The 22,898-nt window shown below is 40.4% G+C and overlaps 1 protein-coding gene across 1 annotated transcript in view; it reads right to left on the bottom strand.

Annotated features, from left to right (window-relative positions):
* Window positions 1-2,656: 2,656 nt before the first annotated feature.
* The window catches only part of LOC119933057 (coiled-coil domain-containing protein 144A-like), an 82,543-nt gene continuing 62,301 nt past the window's right edge, over window positions 2,657-22,898 (bottom strand). Inside the window, exons 33-40 of the mRNA XM_038752283.1 lie at window positions 21,917-22,029; window positions 20,805-20,934; window positions 18,056-18,337; window positions 17,624-17,859; window positions 15,546-15,774; window positions 9,889-9,946; window positions 3,144-3,189; window positions 2,657-2,856 (exon numbers count right to left, since the gene is read on the bottom strand). Of these exons, the coding sequence (XP_038608211.1) occupies window positions 9,893-9,946; window positions 15,546-15,774; window positions 17,624-17,859; window positions 18,056-18,337; window positions 20,805-20,934; window positions 21,917-22,029 (1,044 nt within the window). The 3' untranslated portion in view covers window positions 2,657-2,856; window positions 3,144-3,189; window positions 9,889-9,892. The remainder of the gene's footprint in view (window positions 2,857-3,143; window positions 3,190-9,888; window positions 9,947-15,545; window positions 15,775-17,623; window positions 17,860-18,055; window positions 18,338-20,804; window positions 20,935-21,916; window positions 22,030-22,898) is intronic.

Raw genomic sequence — 22,898 nt, 5'->3', positions numbered from 1 at the left:
TGAGGCACAGAGAAGTTAAGTGACTTGCCCAAAGTCACACAGCTGACAATTGGCAGAGCTGGGGTTTGAATCTATGACCTCTGACTCCAAAGCCCGTGCTCTTTCCACTGAGCCATGCTGCTTCTCCATGTAATGAGATGATTTCTCTATTTAACCAGTATGTGGAGAAGTAGGATCAGGAACCTAAGGACTGTGTTTAGGGGTGCTAGATGGCACACCTTTTCCCAAACAAAAGCCTTATTGTTAAGGGTTCACATGTTTTACGAGGTTACATGCAACCTCTTTATCCCTTAATCAATCTTGCCGGGTGCAAGTATATGGTAGGTATTGACTTTGGCTATTATTCCATCTAGGAACTTAATTTGGCCACTGTTACTTTTGTAACAGGGCTTTTGTAGAGCTGGCAAAGAGATCATGGACCATCTACACATTCGGAGGAATGCTCATTGTTCAATTTAAAACATGTTCAGTGTAATTTAGCAAGGTGGTCCTATCAATCTCACAAATCTCATGTCCTCTAGAGTCTAATGTTGATGCCCTTCAATCCACTCAACCTCCCTTAGCACCTTCTGAGAAGCATCGTGGCCTAGTGGATAGAGCACGGGCTTGGGAGTCCGAAGGACCTGGGTTCTAATCCCAGCTCTGGCACATGTCTGCTGTGTGATCTTGGGCAAGTCACTTTACTTCTCTGGGCCTCAGTTACCTCATCTGCAAAATGGGGATTAAGACTATGAGCCCCGTGAAGGACATGGACTTTGTCCAACCTTATTTTATACCTCCCCCAGTGCTTAGAACAGTGCTTGAAACATAATAAGTGCTTAACAAATACTATCACCATTATTATCATTATGATTATGTCTTAATGGAAAGAACACCAGGGTTGGGAGTCAGAGAACGTGGGTTCTAATCCCAACTCCACCACTTGTCTGCTATGTGCCCTTGGGCATGTCACTCTACTTTTCTGTGCCTCTGTTACCTCATTTGTAAAATGGGGATTAAAAGTGTGATCCCCACATAGGACAACCTCATTATCCTATATCTACCCCAGTACTTAGAAAAGTGCTTGGCACATAGTAAGGGCTTAACAAATATGATAATTATCAGTGCTTAGAACAGTTCTCAGTGCTTAGAAAAATGCTTGGCGCATAGTAAGTGCTTAAATACCATCATTATTATTATTATTATTAATGCCATCACCCATAAGGACTTGAGAACTAGGGTGGGTCCATGTCCACTCAGGGCAGTCACATGGGGAGACAGTGAGGATTCCTACAAACAAGAAATATCCAGACTTGCCACCTTCAAAGCTCTCCTCAAATCCCACCCCACCAACAAGCCTGGCCCCATTCCCTCCAAAGCCCAAGCCACCTCAACCCATCAGCCACTTCTAGCATGCCCATACTTATTTTCACCATCCCTCAGTCCTTTATATATAGTGTGATTGATTGTACAATTTATTCCGATTACTCCATTTGTAAACATCAATCTCGTCTCAGACTTCTGGTGTACTCTTTCAAGAACTTAATATAGTCCACTGTACTACGAGAGTGCTCAATAAATACTACACATTCTCAGTTTGTGCCAGCTACAAGTCAAGCTAGTTCCACTGGACTGTAAGCTCTCTAATGGCAAGGATGTGTCTACCCTCTAGACCCTCACTGTGAGCAGAGAATGTCTGTTTATTGTTACATTGTACTCTCCCAAGTGCTTAGGACAGTGCTCTGCACAGAGAAAGTGCTCAATAAATACAACTGACTAAAGAGAGAATGAAAGGTAGAAGGGAAAATCCTCAGCAGTTAGTGGTTGGGGTAAGGAGTGGTAACTGAGAGTAGTTTGTATAATTAGAAGTTCAGAGAGGTTCAATGAGTTGCCCAAACTTACCAGCAGGGATAGATGCAGGGAAGAAATGATGTAAGCAAAGAATCAACAGCCACCAACTATTGTTTCAGTTAGCCCATGATCAGGGATGAGAAAAGGCCGTTAAAAACCAAGGGTATACTTTGCCTCAGCTGGACTCTATGAGCATTCTTCCCTCTTGTCACACCAGATGGTTTACAGATCAATGAATATGGATGCAGTTGACGTCAAGCTGAAGATGCAGGCAGATTGTCTGGGTGAGGGCCAGAGAAGAGCAGAGCTTGGTGAGCAACAGACCAGAAAGAAACTGATGCATGTGAGAAAAAGGACCACTCACAAATCATCGCCTAGCACAGCTTTGGCAAATCATTTTGTCCTAATAATCATGATAATAGTGGTATTTGTTAAGTGCCCACTATGTTCCAAGCATTGTTCTTAGCATTGGGGTAGATATAAGATAATCATGTCCCAGAAGGGGGTCGAAAGTTTAAGTAGGGACCTGTCCCGCCCCTGCCACGTTGCTTCTACCCTGGGAGTGCTTATCCTTAGCCCCATAATGTGGTAATAATCAATGCTGGAATCCAGTGTACACTGCTACAAAGTACATTAACATATTCTCTTCGGGGGTAAAATAGGAGATTGAGGGACTTAATTGATGCAATTTCCCTTATTAGATGGGATAAATGCAGTCTCATCTACTAACCTGAGGCACCACCAAAAACTCTCCTTTCATTCCAATAAAATGCTCAGTGTCCTGCGCAGGCATAAGTTAACACACAAATCCAAGTGATTTTTTACAGTTTGGGGAAAAATACAACAAACTTTATTTCATAAATGTAAAACAGTTTTTTTAAATCATATAATTTTTCTTTAAAATATCTAAATATTCCTGAGTTGCCCTAGCAGCTGGATCCTGATGGCAGTTAGGGTTTCTTGAAGAATCATCAGTCGATCCCTGGGGGGAAACTCTGAGGGTTGCAAATTGAAGTTCTGTATTGGCTGATAAATCAAAAGAAAAGAAAAACAATTACATTTTAGATTCTGAATTCCAACTTTGTAGAAATAACATTAATTTGAAAGTTAGTGTAAAGGCATCTCTGAGCAAATGTCTTCTAAATGTTAAATGAGATTTGCAGAAAAGGCAAGTGCTTTTCAGTAGACTAGATTATTATTTTGTAATTAACTTTAGAAACAGCACTTGTAACTTCCTAGGAGTTTGGAATAACTTGAAGAATGTTACTTAGTCATTTCTTTATATTTCAAAATCATTCAATACCGCAACATACCTTCAGCAAGCTCTTTAGTGATCTTTTTGTCCAATTCCTGACGCATCTGAAATAAATTTTGGGGTACAGGGATGAACAACATTGTATCATTGAATCAAAGTAGGAGAGAAGACTAGACAATACAAATAATCCATAAGGTAATGAAAAAGACAAATCAACGATTTGTAGATTTACTACAAAGAGACGTGGCATGGCCTAGTGGATACAAACCAAGGACTGGGAATCAGAAGGACCTGTTTTCTAATCCTGGCTCTGCCACTTGTCTACTGTGTGACCTTGTGTAAGTCACTTCACTGTGCCTCAGTTACCTCATCTGTAAAACGGGGATTACTACTATGCTCCCCATGTGGGACATGGATTGTGTCTAACCTGATTACCTTCTATCTACCCCAGAGCTTAGTACAGTGCCTGGGACATAGTAAGTGTTTAATGAATAACATTAAAAAAAAATCTCCTGGGGTATCATCATGCTTATTGACTTTTTGTGCCTTGTAATTGTAGTACCATTAAAAAAGAGAGAAAATTTGTAAAAACAAAGCATCGAGTTCTAATTTAAAAAAGGAGACACTAGTATCATTAGCCAATGTATCAATCAACTATTTAATAATATTTATTGAGTGCCTATTGTGTGCAGAGAACTGTACTATGCCCTTGGGAGCGTACATATGAACTGCTATGCATGATCCCTGACATCAAAGTTTACAATCTAACTGGGGAGACAGAGACTAAAATAAATTACAGCTAGAAGGCAGGGGAATGCAAATACACAAGTGCTTAAGAGGTGAGGATGCAATGAAGTGGTTACGGGGGGAATTAGAACTTAATTTACTAAGGGGTATGATTCAAGAAGGGCTTTGTAAACGGGAAGATCTGTGGTCGGCTGCATACATATGAAGTGGGAGGGACCTACTGAGGTATCGTGGGAGAAGAGAAGGGGCACTGGGGTGTTGTGAGAGAAAAGAGATGGAGGTCGCGGAGGCTAATGGAATGTCTTAAACCTGGTGGTGGGGATCTTCTGACTGACATGCAGAGAGCTAGGAATAGAGGTAGGTAGAAGGAGTGCTAGTGGAAACCTAAAGTGACCAAAGGAAAAGAATATAAACTTTCTATAATGAACGCTATTGAGTAGCTTTTAAAGAAAAAAATATATCCGATTTAAAAATTTCAGAACTTGATAGATCTTTCCAATTCCAACAGAAGTGAAATGTCTCCACCAAAGAAAAGAACAGAATACCTTCTGAATTATTGCATTTGCATTTGGAAAATTTCCACCAAACGTGGATACAAAACACACAGAGATATGACAACTTTTTGACCTAGACATTTCAATGTCTTTTGCAACATGGCAAATTATTTAGAACCAGATTTGTGAAACTAGCCCAGTTAAATCTTCATTAAGATTATTTCAGGAAGTCTTTAAATAAAGGGTTAAGTAACAGGGTTAAATAACAGGGTTAATATGAAAGGTCAGTGTTTTGAGAAAAAAACAAAAAACAAAAACATAGGGCAACATTTTATTACCAACCAATGAAACATTTTACAGTTTTAAAAGGACTTTTTCTTATAAGCTACTCTGCATATTCCAGTGAAAATTACCGAGGCTCTAAAAATCAATTTAGGACTTCAATTAAAGAATCTTCACACATCTATATAGCACTCATCAATCATAGAAAAAAAAATTACCAAAGTGCATTCAAAAACAAAGATTTGTGAAGTAAAAATTCAAAAACTGGTATAGTTTATCCATTTATAATCACATCCAACGGAAACACCTGATCATCAGGGCTAAGTCACTGCATCAGCTCTCTCCCTCCTGTTTAACCATTCTCCTACTACACCTCAGCTCATCATCCTTTCCATGCATCCCAAGCAAACCTTCAAATTGTGCCTCATTCTTGACTCTCTTGCCTACAACGCTTGACATATATCCTTCCCCATCTGCAACTCCCTCCCTGCTCAAGTCCACCACAGCTCTCACCATCTTTTAGGAAGATGTAGACACTTGTATTGACAATACAAAGGCAGTTTACTCTGATAATCATTAGAAGAGATGAGAATGTGTTTCCAACTGGAAGTTTGACCATTAGATCTAATTTAGGCTTCGCCAATGAGTCCACTGGGAGCTAAGGAAAAAAAACTCTAATCTTATTTTCTCTTACAAACTAGCACACGTATCTCAGGGCAGTGGAGTTTAATAATTTAGTTTCAGGCTTCAAAGAACTGTGGAAAACAAATGATGTTTTCATCACTGGACACTGGAATGAGACAGATCCTATCAACCCTCAGCAATCTCTGCGAGACCTTGTTCTTCTAACTGCTTTTCTAGCAGGCTAGCAATGGCTTGTCTTTAAGATGACCCATGGAGCCATCTCAACTTAAAAGCCGACATTAAAGAATCACTGTGATCAACACATTATCATCAGGATAGGATTATTTTTCAACATAAAATATGTTTGTTTATTATTTCATTATGGTATGAGTTGTGTACTTACTATGTCTCAAGTACTGTTCTAAGAACAGGGATAGATACAAATTAATCCGGTCGGACACAGTCCCTGTCCCACTCGGAGCTCACAGTCTAAGTAAGACGTAGAACAAGTACTGATCCTCCATTTTACAGTTGAGGAAACTGAGGAACAGAGAAGGTAAGTGACTTGCCTAAGGTCACACAGCAGATAACTGGTAGAGCTGGGATTAAAACCCAGGTTCTCTGACCCCCCAGGCCCATGCTTTTCCCACTAGACCATGTCGCTTCCCAATAGGCCACACTGCTTCTAGTGTGAGTGCAATATGACAATGAAGCAACTGATTATCAAAAAGATCTACATTCACGTTTTCTTCCAGCTACTGAAATCAAACAAAATACATTATTTTCTGGGGGTGGATGTATTCTGGCACATAAAAGATAAATGTTCATTGACACACTATTTCCTTGCATCAAAAATAGTGCTACTTTCTTTGCACAGTCCTACACTTTTTACAAATGGGTTGATTGTTCTCAGGTGAGCATCTGAAATATTTTGAAAGAAAAGCTAACTTGACAACAATCAGAAAACTGGTGCCTCCATTAAGGTTTTCAGGGCCCACCTGACAACAATTAGGCAAATTTAGAGGAGAACTGAAAAACCTTAAAAGCCATTACCCAAATTCAACACCATGGAGATTATTTTCTACTTAAACACCACTATTATCATTTATAATTGCTATTTATTAGGTGTTTAGAATGTGCCAAGCACTGTGATACAAATGGGGGTAGATACAAGGTAGTCAGACAATCAGATCGGATACTGACCTTATCCCACACTGGACTTTAAGAAGAAGAAAGAATAGGAATTTTATCCCCATTTTAAGGTGAGAATCCCAAGGCAGAAAGTAATAATAATAATAATAATGATGGTATTTGTTAAGCGCTTACTATGTGCCAAGCACTGTTCTAACCGCTGGGGCAGATACAGGGTGATCAGGTTGTCCCACACAGGGCTCACAATCTTAATCCCCATTTTACAGATGAGATAACTGAGGCACAGAGAAGTTAAGTGACTTGCCCTAGGACACACAGCAGATAAGCGGCTGAGACAGGATTAGAACCCACGTCTTCAGATTCCCAAGCCTGCGCTCTTTCCACTAAGCCATACTGCTTCTCCAAAAGTAGTTCAGTGGCTTGTCCAAAGTCACACTTGTTGCATAAATAGAAACCCTAATACAGACCCTAATTTTTCTTCTTCCTAAAACTCAAACAAAATTAGGAAATTGAGCAATCATTTTATTGACAAAGGATTAAAATATAATAACAGTGCCAGAAGGACTTTAATACTGGATGATGGTCACTACCCTAAAATTCGTCAAGATATAAATAAAATTTCAGTAATCTATATGGGCGGTAACTTTACATTTGTACTGCTTATCTCTTATGGGAACAATCTCTGTGTCAGTATTAAGGTCCATACTCTGACAAAGCATTTGGAAATACATTCACATCTATAGGGCCAACACAGGGTCATCTGGGAGCAGCCTAGCTAAAAGGACTGATTCAGCCCACACAAGTTCCTCTTTATCCGTGCCAACTTGGTATGGTCTGTTTTCCCCCTTTCCTGGCTGGTTTCTCCCAAAAGTCTTATCTCACGACCTTAAATCCCCCCTTGTCACACCTCCCCAAGGACCAGCCCTAAAGAGCTTACCCCATAGTGCACGTCTGTGAAAAAAAGCATTCATTTTTGAAATAAAGCAAAGGATCACCGGAAGCTATGGTTCAACTCTGCTCCATGGAACTTGCATCCCATTTGTTTTTCATGCTGGAAAGGTGCTTTGAAATGGAAAATGATCAAACGAGCCTGGTTGAAAAAGTGGGAGTTCTTGACATCTTTGAAATAATGAGACGAGCTCTCCCATGACTAAGGTCATTTGGGGTGTTTTTAACCCCAATTCCACCATGAGTTACTGAAAGGCAGGTCAGTCACAGTGACTCCTGCCCCCTGTCCCGAGAGCCTGGGTCAGTCCTGGAGTAGCCAATGCTAACCTGAGAGGGTGAATCCTGCTCTGCGAGGACCATAAGAGGGGTAGGGAAATTCTAGGGCCATTCCTATTTATTTATTTATTTTACTTATACCTATCTATTTTATTTATTTTATTTTGTTAGTATGTTTGGTTTTGTTCTCTGTCTCCCCCTTCTAGACTGTGAGCCCACTGTTGGGTAGGGACTGTCTCTATATGTTGCCAGCTTGTACTTCCCAAGCGCTTAGTACAGTGCTTTGCACACAGTAAGCGCTCAATAAATACAATTGATTGATTGATTGATTGATTCCTGGAATAGACAACCAGGAGATCTTGGAACAAGGCCAGTTCAGATTCCTCGGAGCTCTCGCTCCCTGCTCCATCTGAGCTGTAAGAAACTTCCCAAAAGCGTGGGATGTCAGCCAATCAAATTTAGTAAGCGCTTACTTTGTGCAGAACACTGTACTAAGCACTTGGAAGGGTGCAATATAAAAATAAACAGAAACACTCCCTGCCTACAACAAGCTTATGGTCTAGAAGCAGCATGGCTTAGTGGATAGAGCATGGGCCTGGGATCAGAAGGTCATGGGTTCTAATCCTGGCTCCTCCACATGTCTGCTCTGTAGTCTTGGGCAAGTCACTTCACTTCTCTGGGAATCAGTTTCCTCATCTGTAAAATGGGGATTGAGAGTGTGAGACTTCTGTGGGACAGTGACAGTGTCCAACCTAACTTGTATCTACCCCAGCATTTAGAACAGTGCTTGGCACATAGTAAGCACTTAAAAAGTACCATTATTATTATTATTATTAGAGGGGGGAACAGACATCAATATAAATAAATTACATAAATTACAGATATGTATATACCATCAGGCCACATGGGCATGAAGTTGTTACACCAATTGATCGGGATGTTTTAGAAGGTAGCCAAAGGCTGCTAATGGATGTTCTGGATCCTTTCCACAGGCAAGTTGTAGTTTGAAGTTAATAACAATAACAATAATAATTGTGGTATTTGTTAGATGCTTACTATGTGCCAAGCATTGCGGTAGATACAAGAAAATCAGAGGAACAGGGTGCAATGTTACACAAGCATAGTCATCACTTGGAAATGAATAAAAGGATTGGTCAAGAAAACCACCCAAGAAGCTCTACCTAGAACTTCCCATTTCAGAAGATAGCTGGGAATCCTCTTGGTTAAAAGGCCATTTGGTAAGAGAGGATTTTCTAGGACCCACCAGTGACATTAAAAATCTCTCAAGTTAAGGGACAAGCTTAAGGTTACAATCCTGCAATTCCTTCAGTGGAGTATTTATGCTAATTTCTGATCAATATTTGGGAATGAATATAACTTTGATGAGAACAATTTTAAAATAAAAGGGCAAAAAGAAGGCAAATCATTAACTGAGGGATGTTTAACAGAGAAGTACAATGGGCAAAGCATTTAACTTGCCTTACCAGGGACAGTGAGGAATGATTGGGAATTTCAAGTTGGCACACTGCACACCTTGGTACTTAATTTTGGAAGTTAAGCAGATTTTCCACACAAAGTATAAATACCCAGAAGAAGAGATCTCAAATACTTAATGACTGTGAAGAGTGGTACAGAGCACAGGGCAGAATCGAGAACTGCTTTTTGAAAGAGAAACACATTAAGGGTTTCAAAATAGGTATAGAAAAATAGAAACTTCATGGAATGCTGCTTTGGTAATATTGCAGGTTTAACTGATTTGTGTCTAAATTCTATAAAGCTTAATGTCTGAAATATATTACTGAAGGACAGTGTTGACTAGGATAATTTTTAAGATTCCAAGTTGGAAAATAACACTTCCCTTCCTTTGGAATATCCCTAATGAAAACCTATCTAACTTTCTCCATTCAGGGGACAGGATCTTGGTAATATGCTTTGCTTTCACACATTGAAATACATCTTCCATGATAAATATGATGACAAAGGCAATGAATGTGATGGCACTATGTAACAAACTGAAGTGCCATCTGTCTACACTATTTCTGCTTCTAGACTGTGACCCTGCTGTTGGCTATATGTTGCCAACTTGTACTTCCCAAGCACTTAGTACAGTGATCTGCACACAGTAAGCGCTCAATAAATACGATTGAATGAATGCCTACTGGTTTCTAAATAGCTTGATGCTTATTGAGATGCAATGTTTTCGACTGCCACTGGAGTTTCAGATGTAAGTCGCCTGGACAGTGGACCCACAGAAACAGTAAAGCAACACTGGCTACACACCTTGTCACGGATCTGGATGTAGAGAAGAGAAGTGAGGAACAGATTGCTGATCAAGGAGCTGAAGAAGTAAGAAAAAGGCATAAGTACACAGAACTGGTAGCAAAATAATCCAATGAAAGAAAGGAAAAGAAAGTGAAGGTTCGTTGTCTCCTCCATAGGGTAATTAACTACATTAAGAGAAAAGTGAGGTCCCGGGAGAATGAAAATTGAGATATTTTTTGAGGGTTCTAATCAGTGTGCCAAATGAATCTAAATACTCTCGGTCCCTAAAGCCCATTCATTCCTTAGAGTAGGTTTTATGATTCAAAACATTGAAATAATTGCTTCAATTTTCTGCATTTGTGTCTACAGCATCTCCACTTGACAGAGAGAGATTGTCCTTATTCTTAAGTGGAAGGATAAGTGTCTCAATCACAGAGGTGGGATTCAAAAAGGCTGGGACTTATTTCTGGAAAAAGGTGAAATCATGGATCAACTGGGATGGTGTGAAAATGACTTGGTTGTGGCAGCCCTTTCAGTGGGTGAGGGCAGTGTCCATGTCCACACGCCACAGCCACGGAAGGGAGAGGCTGAGATGCTTGTCGCCAGCCCCTGCTGACTCTTGGTCACCAGTAGCTGAGCCCACTTCTCTTGTTTTGACTCTGTCCCCAAGGTCCTGGACTGGGTGAGAAGCAGTGTTTCCTAGTAACATCTCTGTGCCTCAGTTACTTCACTTGTAAAATGGGGATCAAGACGGAGAGCACATGTGGGACAGGGACTGTGTCCAACCGAATTACCTTGTATCTGTCTCAGTGCTTAGACAGTGCTTGGTATATAGAATGTGCTTAACAAATACCACAATTAATATTATTATTATTATTATTATTATCATTACTTCACATGCCTTTCACATGGGCCTTCTTCAGGGGCAGACCATCCACACCCCTCACCCTCTGCTGACTGGCAGGATGCAGCCCCTGGTGTTGGAAACCATGGTGGTGATCTGGACCCTATTAATGAGAGCAGGCTGATCCCCTGTCTGCCTTCACTCTTCCCCCTGATCAACATCCCTTCTTTGCAGAAGCAGCAGCATTCCAAGTTAGAAAACATTTTTCTTTTTCCATCTTCCTGGCTGATAAAATAGTTTTCTGTTGGAAAAATCAATGACTTCCAGCTATACTCCATCCTTGCGAAAGTCAATATAGAGCTCTACATTTTAGTATCACTATACTTTTTTAAATGATGGGATTTGAGTTTTGAAAAAATATGTTCTTTACTCTTTTAGGTTATGTTCATTTAAGGATCCTATAATAAAGTTAGAACAAATCACCTCAAACCTAGTATTTCTGCTTAAAAAAAAAAAGACAAGAAAAGAGTCGCATCAAAGGCCTTGAAGCAATAAGAGATTCAAGAACCAGAAAAAAAATTTCTTAAATTAAAAAAAAAAAGCTTTGCAACATAATGTTCTCAGAGGAACATTTAGAATTAAGTAATTAAACATATAAAACTAGTGAGGAGTATAAATCTGATATTTAATTAAGGGGCCTGATTACGAGAAATTGTTCAGTGGGAAAGCCATATAATTGAGGAATTAGTTTTGTTCATAATCTAATGCTAAAACCATACTGAACTTAGACCTAGAATGGAAACTTGGACGCCAAAAGACTGGAAGTAAAAGACAAAAATGAATTCTATTTTCCTGTTAAATTAGCAAAAATGTTATGCATGACTTTAACATATCAGGGACAATCTAACTTAATTTTATTGCTTTTTGGATATTCTTGTAATAAATCAAATCTTTTTGCTTCAATAGGAACTATGACTCACATAAAATTGAACAATTACATCACTTGGAGAAAAACATAATTTTATGTTCCAGAAACTGGAAGTCTTTGGGGATTCATAAGCTTTGGACTAATAAGTAGTCCGGTCTAAATATGTCCATTTGTAGATAGATGTTCTATTACTGGCTTTTTGCTTAGATAGCTCCTGAAATTCACCAAGGGTGACCTCAGGAAATGATAACTCTACATCAAAGCTCTTAACTAAGAGATTCTGAAAAATGCAGGAACACACTGCCGACATTTATTTCTGCCTAAGAGTGCAAGAGGGTGCATTAATACTGACTGCTGAGTGCTGCTGGTTGCCACTGGCTTGCTTGAAAATCCAGATCATGGCCCTGGCACTTGTGTAGGAATTGAGATCACCCTAGGACTATATCTCCCAATGCCCCCTTGGGAAATCTGCTTCAGTATTCTCGGACTGGTGATCCTGTTGACTGGAGGAATCCATCAGGAACAGAGAGGGGGATGCCTGGAGGGGACCGGCCCTCTTTCCAGGCACACTCCGGATGGTGTCTCCACAGATGGGGGAGTCAGAAAACCTACAATGGATTCTTTAAAAGGGGAAGCAGCGTGGCTCAGTGGAAAGAGCACGGGCTTTGGAGTCAGAGGACACGTGTTCAAGTCCCAGCTCTGCCACTTGTCAGCTGTGTGACTTTGGGCAAGTCACTTAACTTCTCTGTGCCTCAATTACCTCATCTGTAAAATGGGGATTAAGACTGTGAGCCCCACGTGGGACAACCTGATCACCTTGTAACCTCCCTAGCGCTTAGAACAGTGCTATGCACATTGTAAGCGCTTAATAAATGCTACTATTATTATTATTATTATTATTAAAAGCAGTTGGAGACTACCTTTTTCTGCCCAGGCCTGACAAGAACTGATCAGAGCACCCCTGCCACTCAAAACTCCTCAAACCTGAAAGGCATATGAACCAGATGGTTGCTGTTTTGCCACAGGGTCTGACAGACTGGTAAACTGCATCTTCACCAAACCAAAAAATTAAGCTGAGTTCCCTCTTCACTTTGACTTTGGGAGGGTTTTCTGAGAACAGCTTTCTCCTCCGGCTTGCAAGTCCATTTAGATCTTGCATGACTGGAGAATGAGGCAATTTATTGTGCTTCTAATAGCTCTTATCCTCAGTGACACGACACCTTAAAGCTACCATAATAGCTTGAGAAACTAATTCACAGGAAGTCGCACAGAGAAAAGATTAAACTCGGTTGAAATAAAAAGAAGCTTCTAGCCATATGCTGAATGACTGCAGAAAATAAAGCATGTTTTACGAACTGCTCCCATATTCATAAGGAGGTATACTAACTTCACCTTGTTCACCAGCAGCAGCATCTAAAACTACTAAGTTGGGTTTTTTTAAAGCAAATCTTTGGTCAACTACCTGAAAGATGTGAAAACTACCCAACTGCCCTTTCTCTGACATCCAAGTTCTCAACCCTTGTTCAGGTCTTGACCTAAAAGGACAGATGTCTTTTCTAGCTTCCTTCTTCAGAGTACCTCAAGGTGTTGGATTTTATCACCATTCAAGAATCTTTAAGTTGTCAAGCAGGGAGACATGGAGAGGATCAAGTGAGGATCCAAGAAAATACTTTCACTGTTTCTATCTTACACTTTGAAAAACAGATATGAAGGTATTACTAAAGAAACCTGAGACACAATCCTGAAATGGCTGGGAATAATCCAATCAATCAATCAGTCATATTTACTGAGTGCTTACTGTGCACAGAGCAAAGTCCACTGATAGGACATTCACTGCATATTTTTCTAAATCCAGGATCTACCTGTTGGAATATACTTAAATTTACTATTAATTGTCATTACTGCAAAACCAAGAAACGCATTTCATAAAGTGTAAGAAAGTGAAACAGATGTGCCATAGAAATGCAGTAGCAAATAATATAGTTACAATTATTTCAAGAAGAAAAAAGTGCCTTTGGGAGGATTTGTTTCAAGGAAATAGATCCCTTTCCCAGGTCTACTTTCAGTCTGAGTGCTCAAGAGGAGAACTGCTGCACGGCCTAGTGGATAAAGCCCAGGTTTGGGAGTCAGAGGACCTGGGTTCTAATCCCACCTCTGCCACTTACCTGCTGTGTTACCTTGGGCAAGTCACTTTATCTCTGTGGGCCTCAGTTTCCTCAACTGCAAAATAGGGATTAATTACCTGTTCTCCCTCCTACTTGACTGTGAATGCCATGTGGGACAGGGACTGAATATGGCCTAACTTGTATCTACCTACCCCAGCACTTAGAAAAGTGCTTGACACCCTGTAAGTGCTTAACAAACCATTAAAAAATAAAACTGCAGCAAGAACAGTGCCTCCCTTGTGATAGCAGCAGCTACAGCTCTAACCTCAACTCCTACAGGGACTGGACAGCCTAGTCTTAGAAGGAGAGGGAGTTGGAGACAGACTGATGGACAGACATACCCACACACTCCTGCCTACCCCTCTAAATGACTTTGGCACAGGTTCGAACACAGCCATAGTCGTGGAAAGAGGCAATGGTCAAGTGAAAAAAAGAGCGGCTCCAGTTGCTGCTGTCACTGCAGCGAAGCCCACCGCAGCGAGTGCAGAGAACCCATCAGTCGGTGGGTGTACTACCTCAGAGTAGACCAGCAAAAACAGCTGGAGAAAACAACTGAAACTGAAGCTATGGGATGACTGATTTCCTACACGAGGCCCGAAGGGTTCTTTTTCGTCTTGCCTCTGAAAATTAATTCACTAGCAGAAAAGTTAAGACTCACAATACCTGAAGACAATACAGACAAGCCTGGAAATTGGGTTTAAAAACTACCTTCCCACTAGCTTTATTACAAAAAGGGTATTTATGATCATCTACATGGATTTGTGGGAGTATACTTCTAGAGCACAGCATTTAAGGGCTCTTATACGAATGACCCAGGGAATTCTGAATCGAAAGAATTTCCCAAAGGATCAGAATTGTATTCTGACTGCAGTTTCCAGATTCCTTGCTGTGTCCTTAGGCATGGTTGTGTACCCCAGACTGAAAAAGTACACAGTAGTGTACTCTATGGTTGATGGGGAAGAGTTTCAACAAGGCTACCACAATTCTGATATAGGTAGCCAGGTCACTGTGGAGTAATTTTTGGATCTTGATAAACTTTTCAGGAAAGCCACTTCTTTAGCAGTTTTCAGAACCTGGGACTAGAGAAGCAGTGTGGCTCAGTGGAAAGAGCACGGGCTTTGGAGTCAGAGGTCATGGGTTCAAATCCCGGCTCCGCCACTTGTCAGCTGTGTGACTTTGGGCAAGTCACTTAACTTCTCTGGGCCTCAGTTCCCTCATCTGTAAAATGGGGATTAATACTGTGAGCCCTCATGGGACAACCTGATCACCTTGTATCTCCCCAGTGCTTAGAACACTGCTTTGCACATAGTAAGTGCTTAACAAATACCATCATTATTATTATTATTATGAATAATGAGAAGCAGAATGGCTTAGTGATAAAAGCAAAAGCCTGGAAATCAAAGGACCTGCTTAATGTGTGACCTTGGGTAAGTCACTTAACTTCTCTATGTCTCATTTCCCTTAACTGCAAAATGGAGGTTAAATTCCAGTTCTCCATCCTACTTAAATGGTGAGTCCTGTGTGGTACAAGACCTGTGAACAACCTGATTAACTTGTAGCTACCCCAGTGCTCAAAATAGCACAAACTGCTTAATCAATACCATAAAATTAAGTTCTTTATTAGATAAAGCATCTGGAACACAGGAAGCATGCACAGTTCTTGAGGATGAAGATTAATGGAATTGAATGTGTAGTTTAAGAAAAAACAAGGACAGAATATTTCAATTTTATTACTAACCTTTGTCAAATAGGTCTCCACAGTGGTTTCTGAAGGTGGTGTGCTTGGAGTCGTAGCTAAGAAGCTTCCCCCGAGGTCGAGACCTCTATTGAAGACAAAACTATAGCTCAGATTGCCAAGGTGAGTAGGCTCAAGAACCGGGCTTGAAGTAAGACTGCTAATGAGAGATCTTCTCTTTTGTCGTTCGTTAAGAAGTTTCACATTGGTCTCGGCTAGTCTCTCGTTAGCTCTGTGAACATTTTATAAGAAACTGTTAGCATGTTGTTTAAAGTATCATAATACTAAGTGGAGTACAGAAAGAGGAGAATGGAAATCCCAAAACTCCGGAAGCTTTGGAGTGTCTACCAACTCTGTTACATCGAACTCTTCCAAGCCCTTAGTACAGTGTTCTGCACATGTTAAGATTCAATAATTGATTCAGTGAGTTCAATTCCAATTCTTCCTTGAGAAATGGTTCTAAGAAATTAGAATCTCCTGTCTTTCCCCACTCTGGTCCATACTTCACTATGCTGCCTGGATCATTTTTCTACAAAAATGTTCAGTCCATGTTTCCCCACTCCTCAAGAACTTCCTCGGTTGCCCATCCACCTCTGCATCAAACAGAAACTCCTTGCCACCGGCTTTAAAGCACTCAATCATCTTGGCCCCTCCTACCTCATCTCGCTACTCTCCTACTGCACAGTCTGCACATTTCGCTCCCTTAACACCAACCTACTCACTGTACTTCAATCTCTTCTACCTCACCACCAACCTCTAGCCCCTGGAATGCCTCTGGCCTGGAATGCCCTGCCCTCCCTTTTTATAGGTGACAGATAATTACTCTCCCCACCATCAAAGGCCTTTCCTCCAAGAAGCCTTCCCTGACTAAACCCTAATTTTCTCTTTTCCACTCCCTTCTGTATCACCCTGACTTGCTCCCTTTATTCCCCATCAGCCCCAGAGTACTTAAGCACATATCCAAAATTTATTTATTTATATTAATGTCTGTCTCCCCCTCTAGACTGAAACTGTGTTGTGGGCAGGGAATGTGACTGTTATATTGTTGTGTTGTACTCTCTCAAGCACTTAATAAAGTGCTCTGCGCACAGTAAGCACTCAACCAATATGACTGATCAATCATCTAATAGCATGGCATGTTGGATAGAGCATACGTCTGGAAGTCAGATGGTCATGGGTTCTAATCCCAACTCCACCACTTGTCTGCTTTGTGACCTTGGGCAAGTCACTTCACTTCTCTGTGCCTCAGTTACCTCATCTGTAAAATGGGGATGAGACTGTGAGCCACACCTGAGTCAGGGAATGGGTCCAATCTGATTGGCTTGTATCCACCCCAGTGCTTAGTACAGTACTTGGCACCTAGTTAGCGCTTAACAAATACCACAATTATTATTATTATTCAATCCCTTCAATCGATTGAAGGGAGGTGGAGAAAGCAATTGCCTATGTATTCTTTTGGAGCTTGGTTGTCCTCTCAAGCAAAATTGACTCCACTTAACCAGGTTTGAAGAGTGCTTTGACTAAATCAACATGTCAGGTATTTACAGATAAACAAACTAGTTCAGGGGTGTAGAAATTGTAGAAGTAATTGACTTTTTCAGAGTCCTACAAGAGGAACTGAAACCATCCCTGAATGGACACCAGGAAAATCCACAGAGAGTTGAACATCTGAACTGAGTGGTCCTTGAGGCTAGTTTGGATAATCAAACAAAATCAGGTTGGCTATCGCAAGTTGATGGGTTCCCAGTTTTGTCTAGCCTTTCATGGTGGCTTTGGATTATCTCAAATAACTTTGCTATAGCCACCAGCCATTTCAGAAAAATCTGTATACCAAGAAATAAGTGTGATAAAACAAAGGGACTTTTAAAAAGAAAGAAAAATTAACTCTACCCATCCTGAAAGATATTATTGGTTGCTGATTTGGTAGTTTCTAGGCTGATTTTCTCCAACTTTAAACCACTATTCCCTACTAAATTTGTGATTTTGTTCATTAGTTTAGTGTCAACCGCAGCACCAAGGAACAAGGCTTTAGAAGCATATTGATGACTAATTATTTTTCCCAATTCATTTTTTTAACTCACCTGTCTAATTTGCTTGAGAGGGATTTTCTAATATTTGACTCTTCATTGTACAATCCTCTGTATCTTTCCAATTCAGCTTGGGTAGGATCTTTTTGAAAAGTGTTATTTTGGGATGAGTTTTTCATTCTAGCTAGCTCCATTTCCAAATCTTTAATTCTAGTCTCCATCTGATTTATGAGTGTTGCATTGTTATTTTCTCTTAATTTTTCTAGGGTCTCTTGAGATGCAGCTTGGGTCTGAAGCAAAATATAGAAATGTGGGGTGGGTAGAGGGGAAGGCAGAGATGAATAGGAACAAATGTTGAACGTGTTCTAAAATTTCATTCCAAAACCATTTTAATTGCTGACAATAATAGATTCGGATATATAGAGTCCACTCAAGACAAGAAAAAATGCTAACATTCACACTACTTTTACTGGTAGATAACTTTACCTGAAGGAATAGATTGACTTCTTCCAGCTTTTTTACTATTTCTTGTTTCGCCTGTTCATCAACCTCTCTTTTATACTGTTCCATCTGACTGCGTTCAAACATATTCATCTCTTGGTAGCGTTTGAGATTAACCATTTCTTCTTCTAATTGTCTCTTAATCTTCTCTGATATCTCATAATTCTTCTGCAAAGAAAATAGCTGTTCTTTGAGATCTTGATTTGTTGTCTCCAGAAGCGAATATTTTGACGAAGCTCCCTCCAACTTTTGGGAAAGCCCATCAATCTGCAAGGATTTGAAAACATAGCTCAGTTATCAGAGTTTAGAATGCTCCCTGAAATATCAGCACTCTCTTTCTCTCTTTCTCTCCCTCTCTCTCTCTCTCTTGGGGGTGGGCAGGGAGGGGGAGGGATCAGATCAGCTGCCACGATAGGACAGGTAAGGTCTCCTGCCATCTGTGTCCACGGAGACTTGCACCATTTGGGGCTTCCATCAGGGGATTTGTCCAAAGCAGCCCAATTACTGTAGGTTGAGAGGCATGGTTGGGGGAAGGAAACAATGGAAAAAGAAGACAAATTCTGGATTAATTTACAAATCAAATACAGACTTTAAAACAAGGGCCCAGATCGCAATCTCAAAAAACAAATGGGTAACTCAAGGCAGTTAAAACCAGTTTCCTGAAAACATCAATTTTAAATCTGACGACTCCTTCCTAAGAATGAAATGATGGCAGTGACAACCACTATAAATTGAGAATAGATATTCTTTCACTTAAAACCATCCTTCCCTCCTTCCTTCCACTCTAGAGAACATAAATTTCCCTTACCATAGGGTTTCTCCCCAAATGTAGTTTTCTGCATGCCATTTTAGTACCATGGTATTCGGAATAGAATAACCCTGGTGTTCCTTCCCTGTTGAAATATCATCATCAGCATGTATTGAATAATCCTATCTGTCATTACTAGCTCCTGGTTTTCTGACTTGTCTAGGGACAGCAAGGTATTTCCTCATCACTGTATCATGAACATTACATTACATGAACATTACATGCTCATTAACATTACACAGGGAACCAATTGTTACTGCTTTAAATTCACCATTGCCACTGGAATACTGCTGGGCTGAAACAGGCTTAGAATGCCATTCTGTTGTTTTCACAGACCTATTCCAATCCCCATTATTCCAATAGGGTTTGATATTAACTGATGGGTCCATTCAGGAATCTAGAACCTGCAGTTGACAAGGGAAACCTGAATTGCTTAGCTTTTAGTTTACTGCTAGTGAATGTTGGTGTCTGGAAATTTAATCCACCAATTCAATCCTCTAATCACGACTTCAGTGATCATGTTAGAACTTCCATTAATGTACCTATCCATTCCTGGTAATGAAAAATAAAAATGAAGCACATTCAAAGTTTAGTCTTCCTCTAGCTTTCCTTCATTCATTCGACGGTATTTCTGTGTTTTCAGAGTTGGAAAGTCATGATGCATCTCCATTGACAGAGCAATGGTCATTTTGAGCCAAATACTCAATTACTTGGGTGACACTGCTATATCTCTAAAACTGCTACTCCTCCCCCAGAATCATTTCTCCGAGTATATTTTCCTCTTGAGTACCTTCTCCCACACTGATTCACGTATATATTCCTCTAAACAGAACATCTAAAGTCTAACTTTCTATTATATTTGAAGTTGGAACAGTGAACAGAAAAATAAAGCCTTTTCCATTTCTATGATTGGATCACAGCCAGTCTTTGGGGTAAGAGTGGTGTGCTTCCAAACTTTAATGAAGTTTTACAAGGGAATGAAAGGGAAAAAAACTACATGGCTCAGAAAGTCATGAGGCTGGTTGCCTACATTTCGCAGAGGCCACTAGAACTTTCTGGGAGGAGTTTGGCCTTAATTGGAGTAGAGCTAGGATGGAGTTAAGTTTTTGTAGTGATGAGTCAGAGGCCAAAGCTCCCTATTCTAACTATTCTTTGCTGCTGCCTGTGAGGGTTTCTGCCAAGAAGAAATATCCCCTTCCTTTGGTCAGACAAGTGGCATGTTTTCTCTTTCTGTTTAACTAGTAACTATGGTAAAATAGGCCAGGGATATAAGGCTATACTGTCTTCATTTGTGACTCCATCCCTGTCCAAGCCAAAACCTTATAATAAGCTTCACATAGGCTCAGAGGTCTTGGCCCGAACACATGGTGAGGAACTTTCATAATCAGGAAATCTTGGTTGGGGAATCGACATTTGCATCTCTACTTGTACTTGTGGCAATTATAATATTGATTTTTTTACATTTCAATTCGGGACATTATTCTATCTAGGAATCTTTTTCAGCCATGGTTTCTGGGTTTTGTGTAGCACTCCCACTGGGATATTGGCCAGATTCCCTACCTTTTCACTTCTCTGTAGTACCCCTATTCACCCCTCCCTCAACCCCACAGCACTTAAGTACATAGTCATTATTTATATTAATGTCTATCTCCCCCTCTAGACAGTAATTACGTTGTGGGCAGGGAATGTGTCTACCAACACCATAATACTGTACTTTCCTGATAAGCACTCGATAAATACAATTGATTGACTGATAGTCCGCTGGAGGCAGGAGAATTAATATATGCATTCCTTGCCCAGTGAATGTCAACAAGGTAGCTCCTGTCTCACAAATCATCTGAGTCGAGCAATTTCCAAATGTACAACTGTTTCAGCAGGACATGAAAATTGAATGATTTATAATTTCCAGGAATGATCAAGGATTACCTTTATTTTTAATTTATTAACTTGGTCATCTATCTTAGAATGAGAGTACTTCGATTCGCCTTGGAAGTTAAGCTCCCTCTTCTCGTATTCTTTTTGTTTCTTTTTCATGGTTTTTATATCTTTCTGAAACCTATAATAACACAGAAATCAAATTATCCTCTGTGCCTTGCACAACTGTCAGACTTCCAATGACAACAGGCAGAGTCACACCAAAAAACTCAGACAATCAGGAGTGCAGATGGGAGAGGAGGAGGAGAGGAGACAACAGACCCAGTGACCATGATGGAGGTGGAGGCAGAAGCAGAAACACTGCATTGAGCATTTGCTGCTCTGTTCCTTGCTGCCTCTACCTCCATCATGGTCACTGAAGCTGAAGTAGGGCCCTCTGTGGGTTTCACTCACCCTGGCCACCACTCCGATCATGCTCTTGAGCGTTGCAAGATGGAGCCTGCATGACCAGCAAGCTGATTAGTGTTCAAGAGAGGGACAGGAATCACTTACCCCAAGGCCGCAATTACCGGGTTGTAGGAGGGGGCAAAAAAGAATTGCACACACAGCCAGTCATTACTGAGGAGCCACTATAAGCCACTCAGGACTCGCAGCAGGGCCACAAGCGGCAACGGCATAAATTTTCAAAAGCCACAACCAACCATCTTGCACTGAGTGATGCTGGTCCCGAGGGGATGTGGCAAGAAAGTGTAGATGATTCTGTGCAATTTAGCCTCACGAGTGAAAAAAATAAAGTCGGGACTGAAAATGATTAACGATGGAGACCGGAGAGATGAATAAGCAAAGCAGATGGGTGGCATGAGAAAGAGAATGCAGGAGGCCTAATCGAAGAAGGTATGATCATACTGTAATTGGAAGCCATTAGTCAAGGAATAAATACCACCAAAACACTGCTGTCAATTCAAAAACACACTTCACCGGGCACTGCATCTTAAGAAGACTACACATAATCAGATTGAGTTACGCACATGAAATTTCACTATTTAAAGATGAAGCATTAATTATAACTTATGTTAAGGGGAAAAATGGAATAGCTATGCTCTTCCAAAGGAGAAATTTGCTTCCATAATGCTTGATGGAAAAAATAATTAAAAAAAACTTACCCATCAATGCTTTTTTGTAATTCTTGATTTTTCTGTATTTCGTGTTCCAGACGGTTTTCCAAAGATCTCTTTATCTGATTTAGTTTCTTTAAGTTTTCCTTATCATTCTCAGACTTTCAAAATAAAAGCAAAATTTGGAAACAGTTAGATGGACAGGTTTTTAAACAATAGATTTTTTTTTCATGATCTTCTGATCGAGTGACTTTTGCATTTTCAATTTTTAATAGATCAAAAAGGAAACACATATAACTACATGCATACAGTAAACCTCAGATTATCCAGCTCAGGGAACCATATAACTGAAACATGAGGAGAATAGACAATTACTCTCCTCACCTTCAAAGACTTACTGAAGGCACATTTCCTCCAAGAGGTCTTCCCTGACTAAGCCCTTATTTCCTTTTCTTCCATTCCCTTCTGTGTCACACTGATTTGCTCCCTTCACCTCCCACTTTCGGCCCCACACCATTTATGTAGTATATACCTGTAATTTATTTATATTGTCTGCCTCCCCATCTAGACTCTAAGGTTGCTGTGATCAGGGAATGTGTCTCATATTATTATACTCTACTCTCCCAAGCACTTAGTAGAGTGCTCTGCACACAATAAGCCATCAATAGGATTGATAATCACAAAGACGAATATTTTGTCATCCTCAAGTTACATGCAATGCAAAGTTAGCAAAACAAAATGCTTCTTCAGGTATTGCCCAACTATCCCAGTTTATAATAATAATAATTGTGGTATTTGTTAATTGCTTACTACGTATGAGGCACTGTACTAAGCGCTGATAGGGAGATACAAGCAAATTGGGTTGGACACAGCCCTGTCCCACGTGGGGCTCAGTCTCAATCCCCATTTTTCAGATGATGGAACTGAGGCAAAGAGAAGTGAAGTGACTTGCCCAGGATCACACAGCAGGCAAGTGGTGGACTAGGGATTAGAACCCATGACCTTCTGACTCCCAGCACCTTGCTCTATC

Source organism: Tachyglossus aculeatus, chromosome 10 (genome assembly GCF_015852505.1).
Source record: "Tachyglossus aculeatus isolate mTacAcu1 chromosome 10, mTacAcu1.pri, whole genome shotgun sequence".
In the NCBI taxonomy this organism is placed as follows: Eukaryota; Metazoa; Chordata; class Mammalia; order Monotremata; family Tachyglossidae; genus Tachyglossus; species Tachyglossus aculeatus.
The sequence above is the reverse complement of the archived record's forward strand: the minus strand, read 5'-3'. Positions and strand labels throughout refer to the sequence as shown.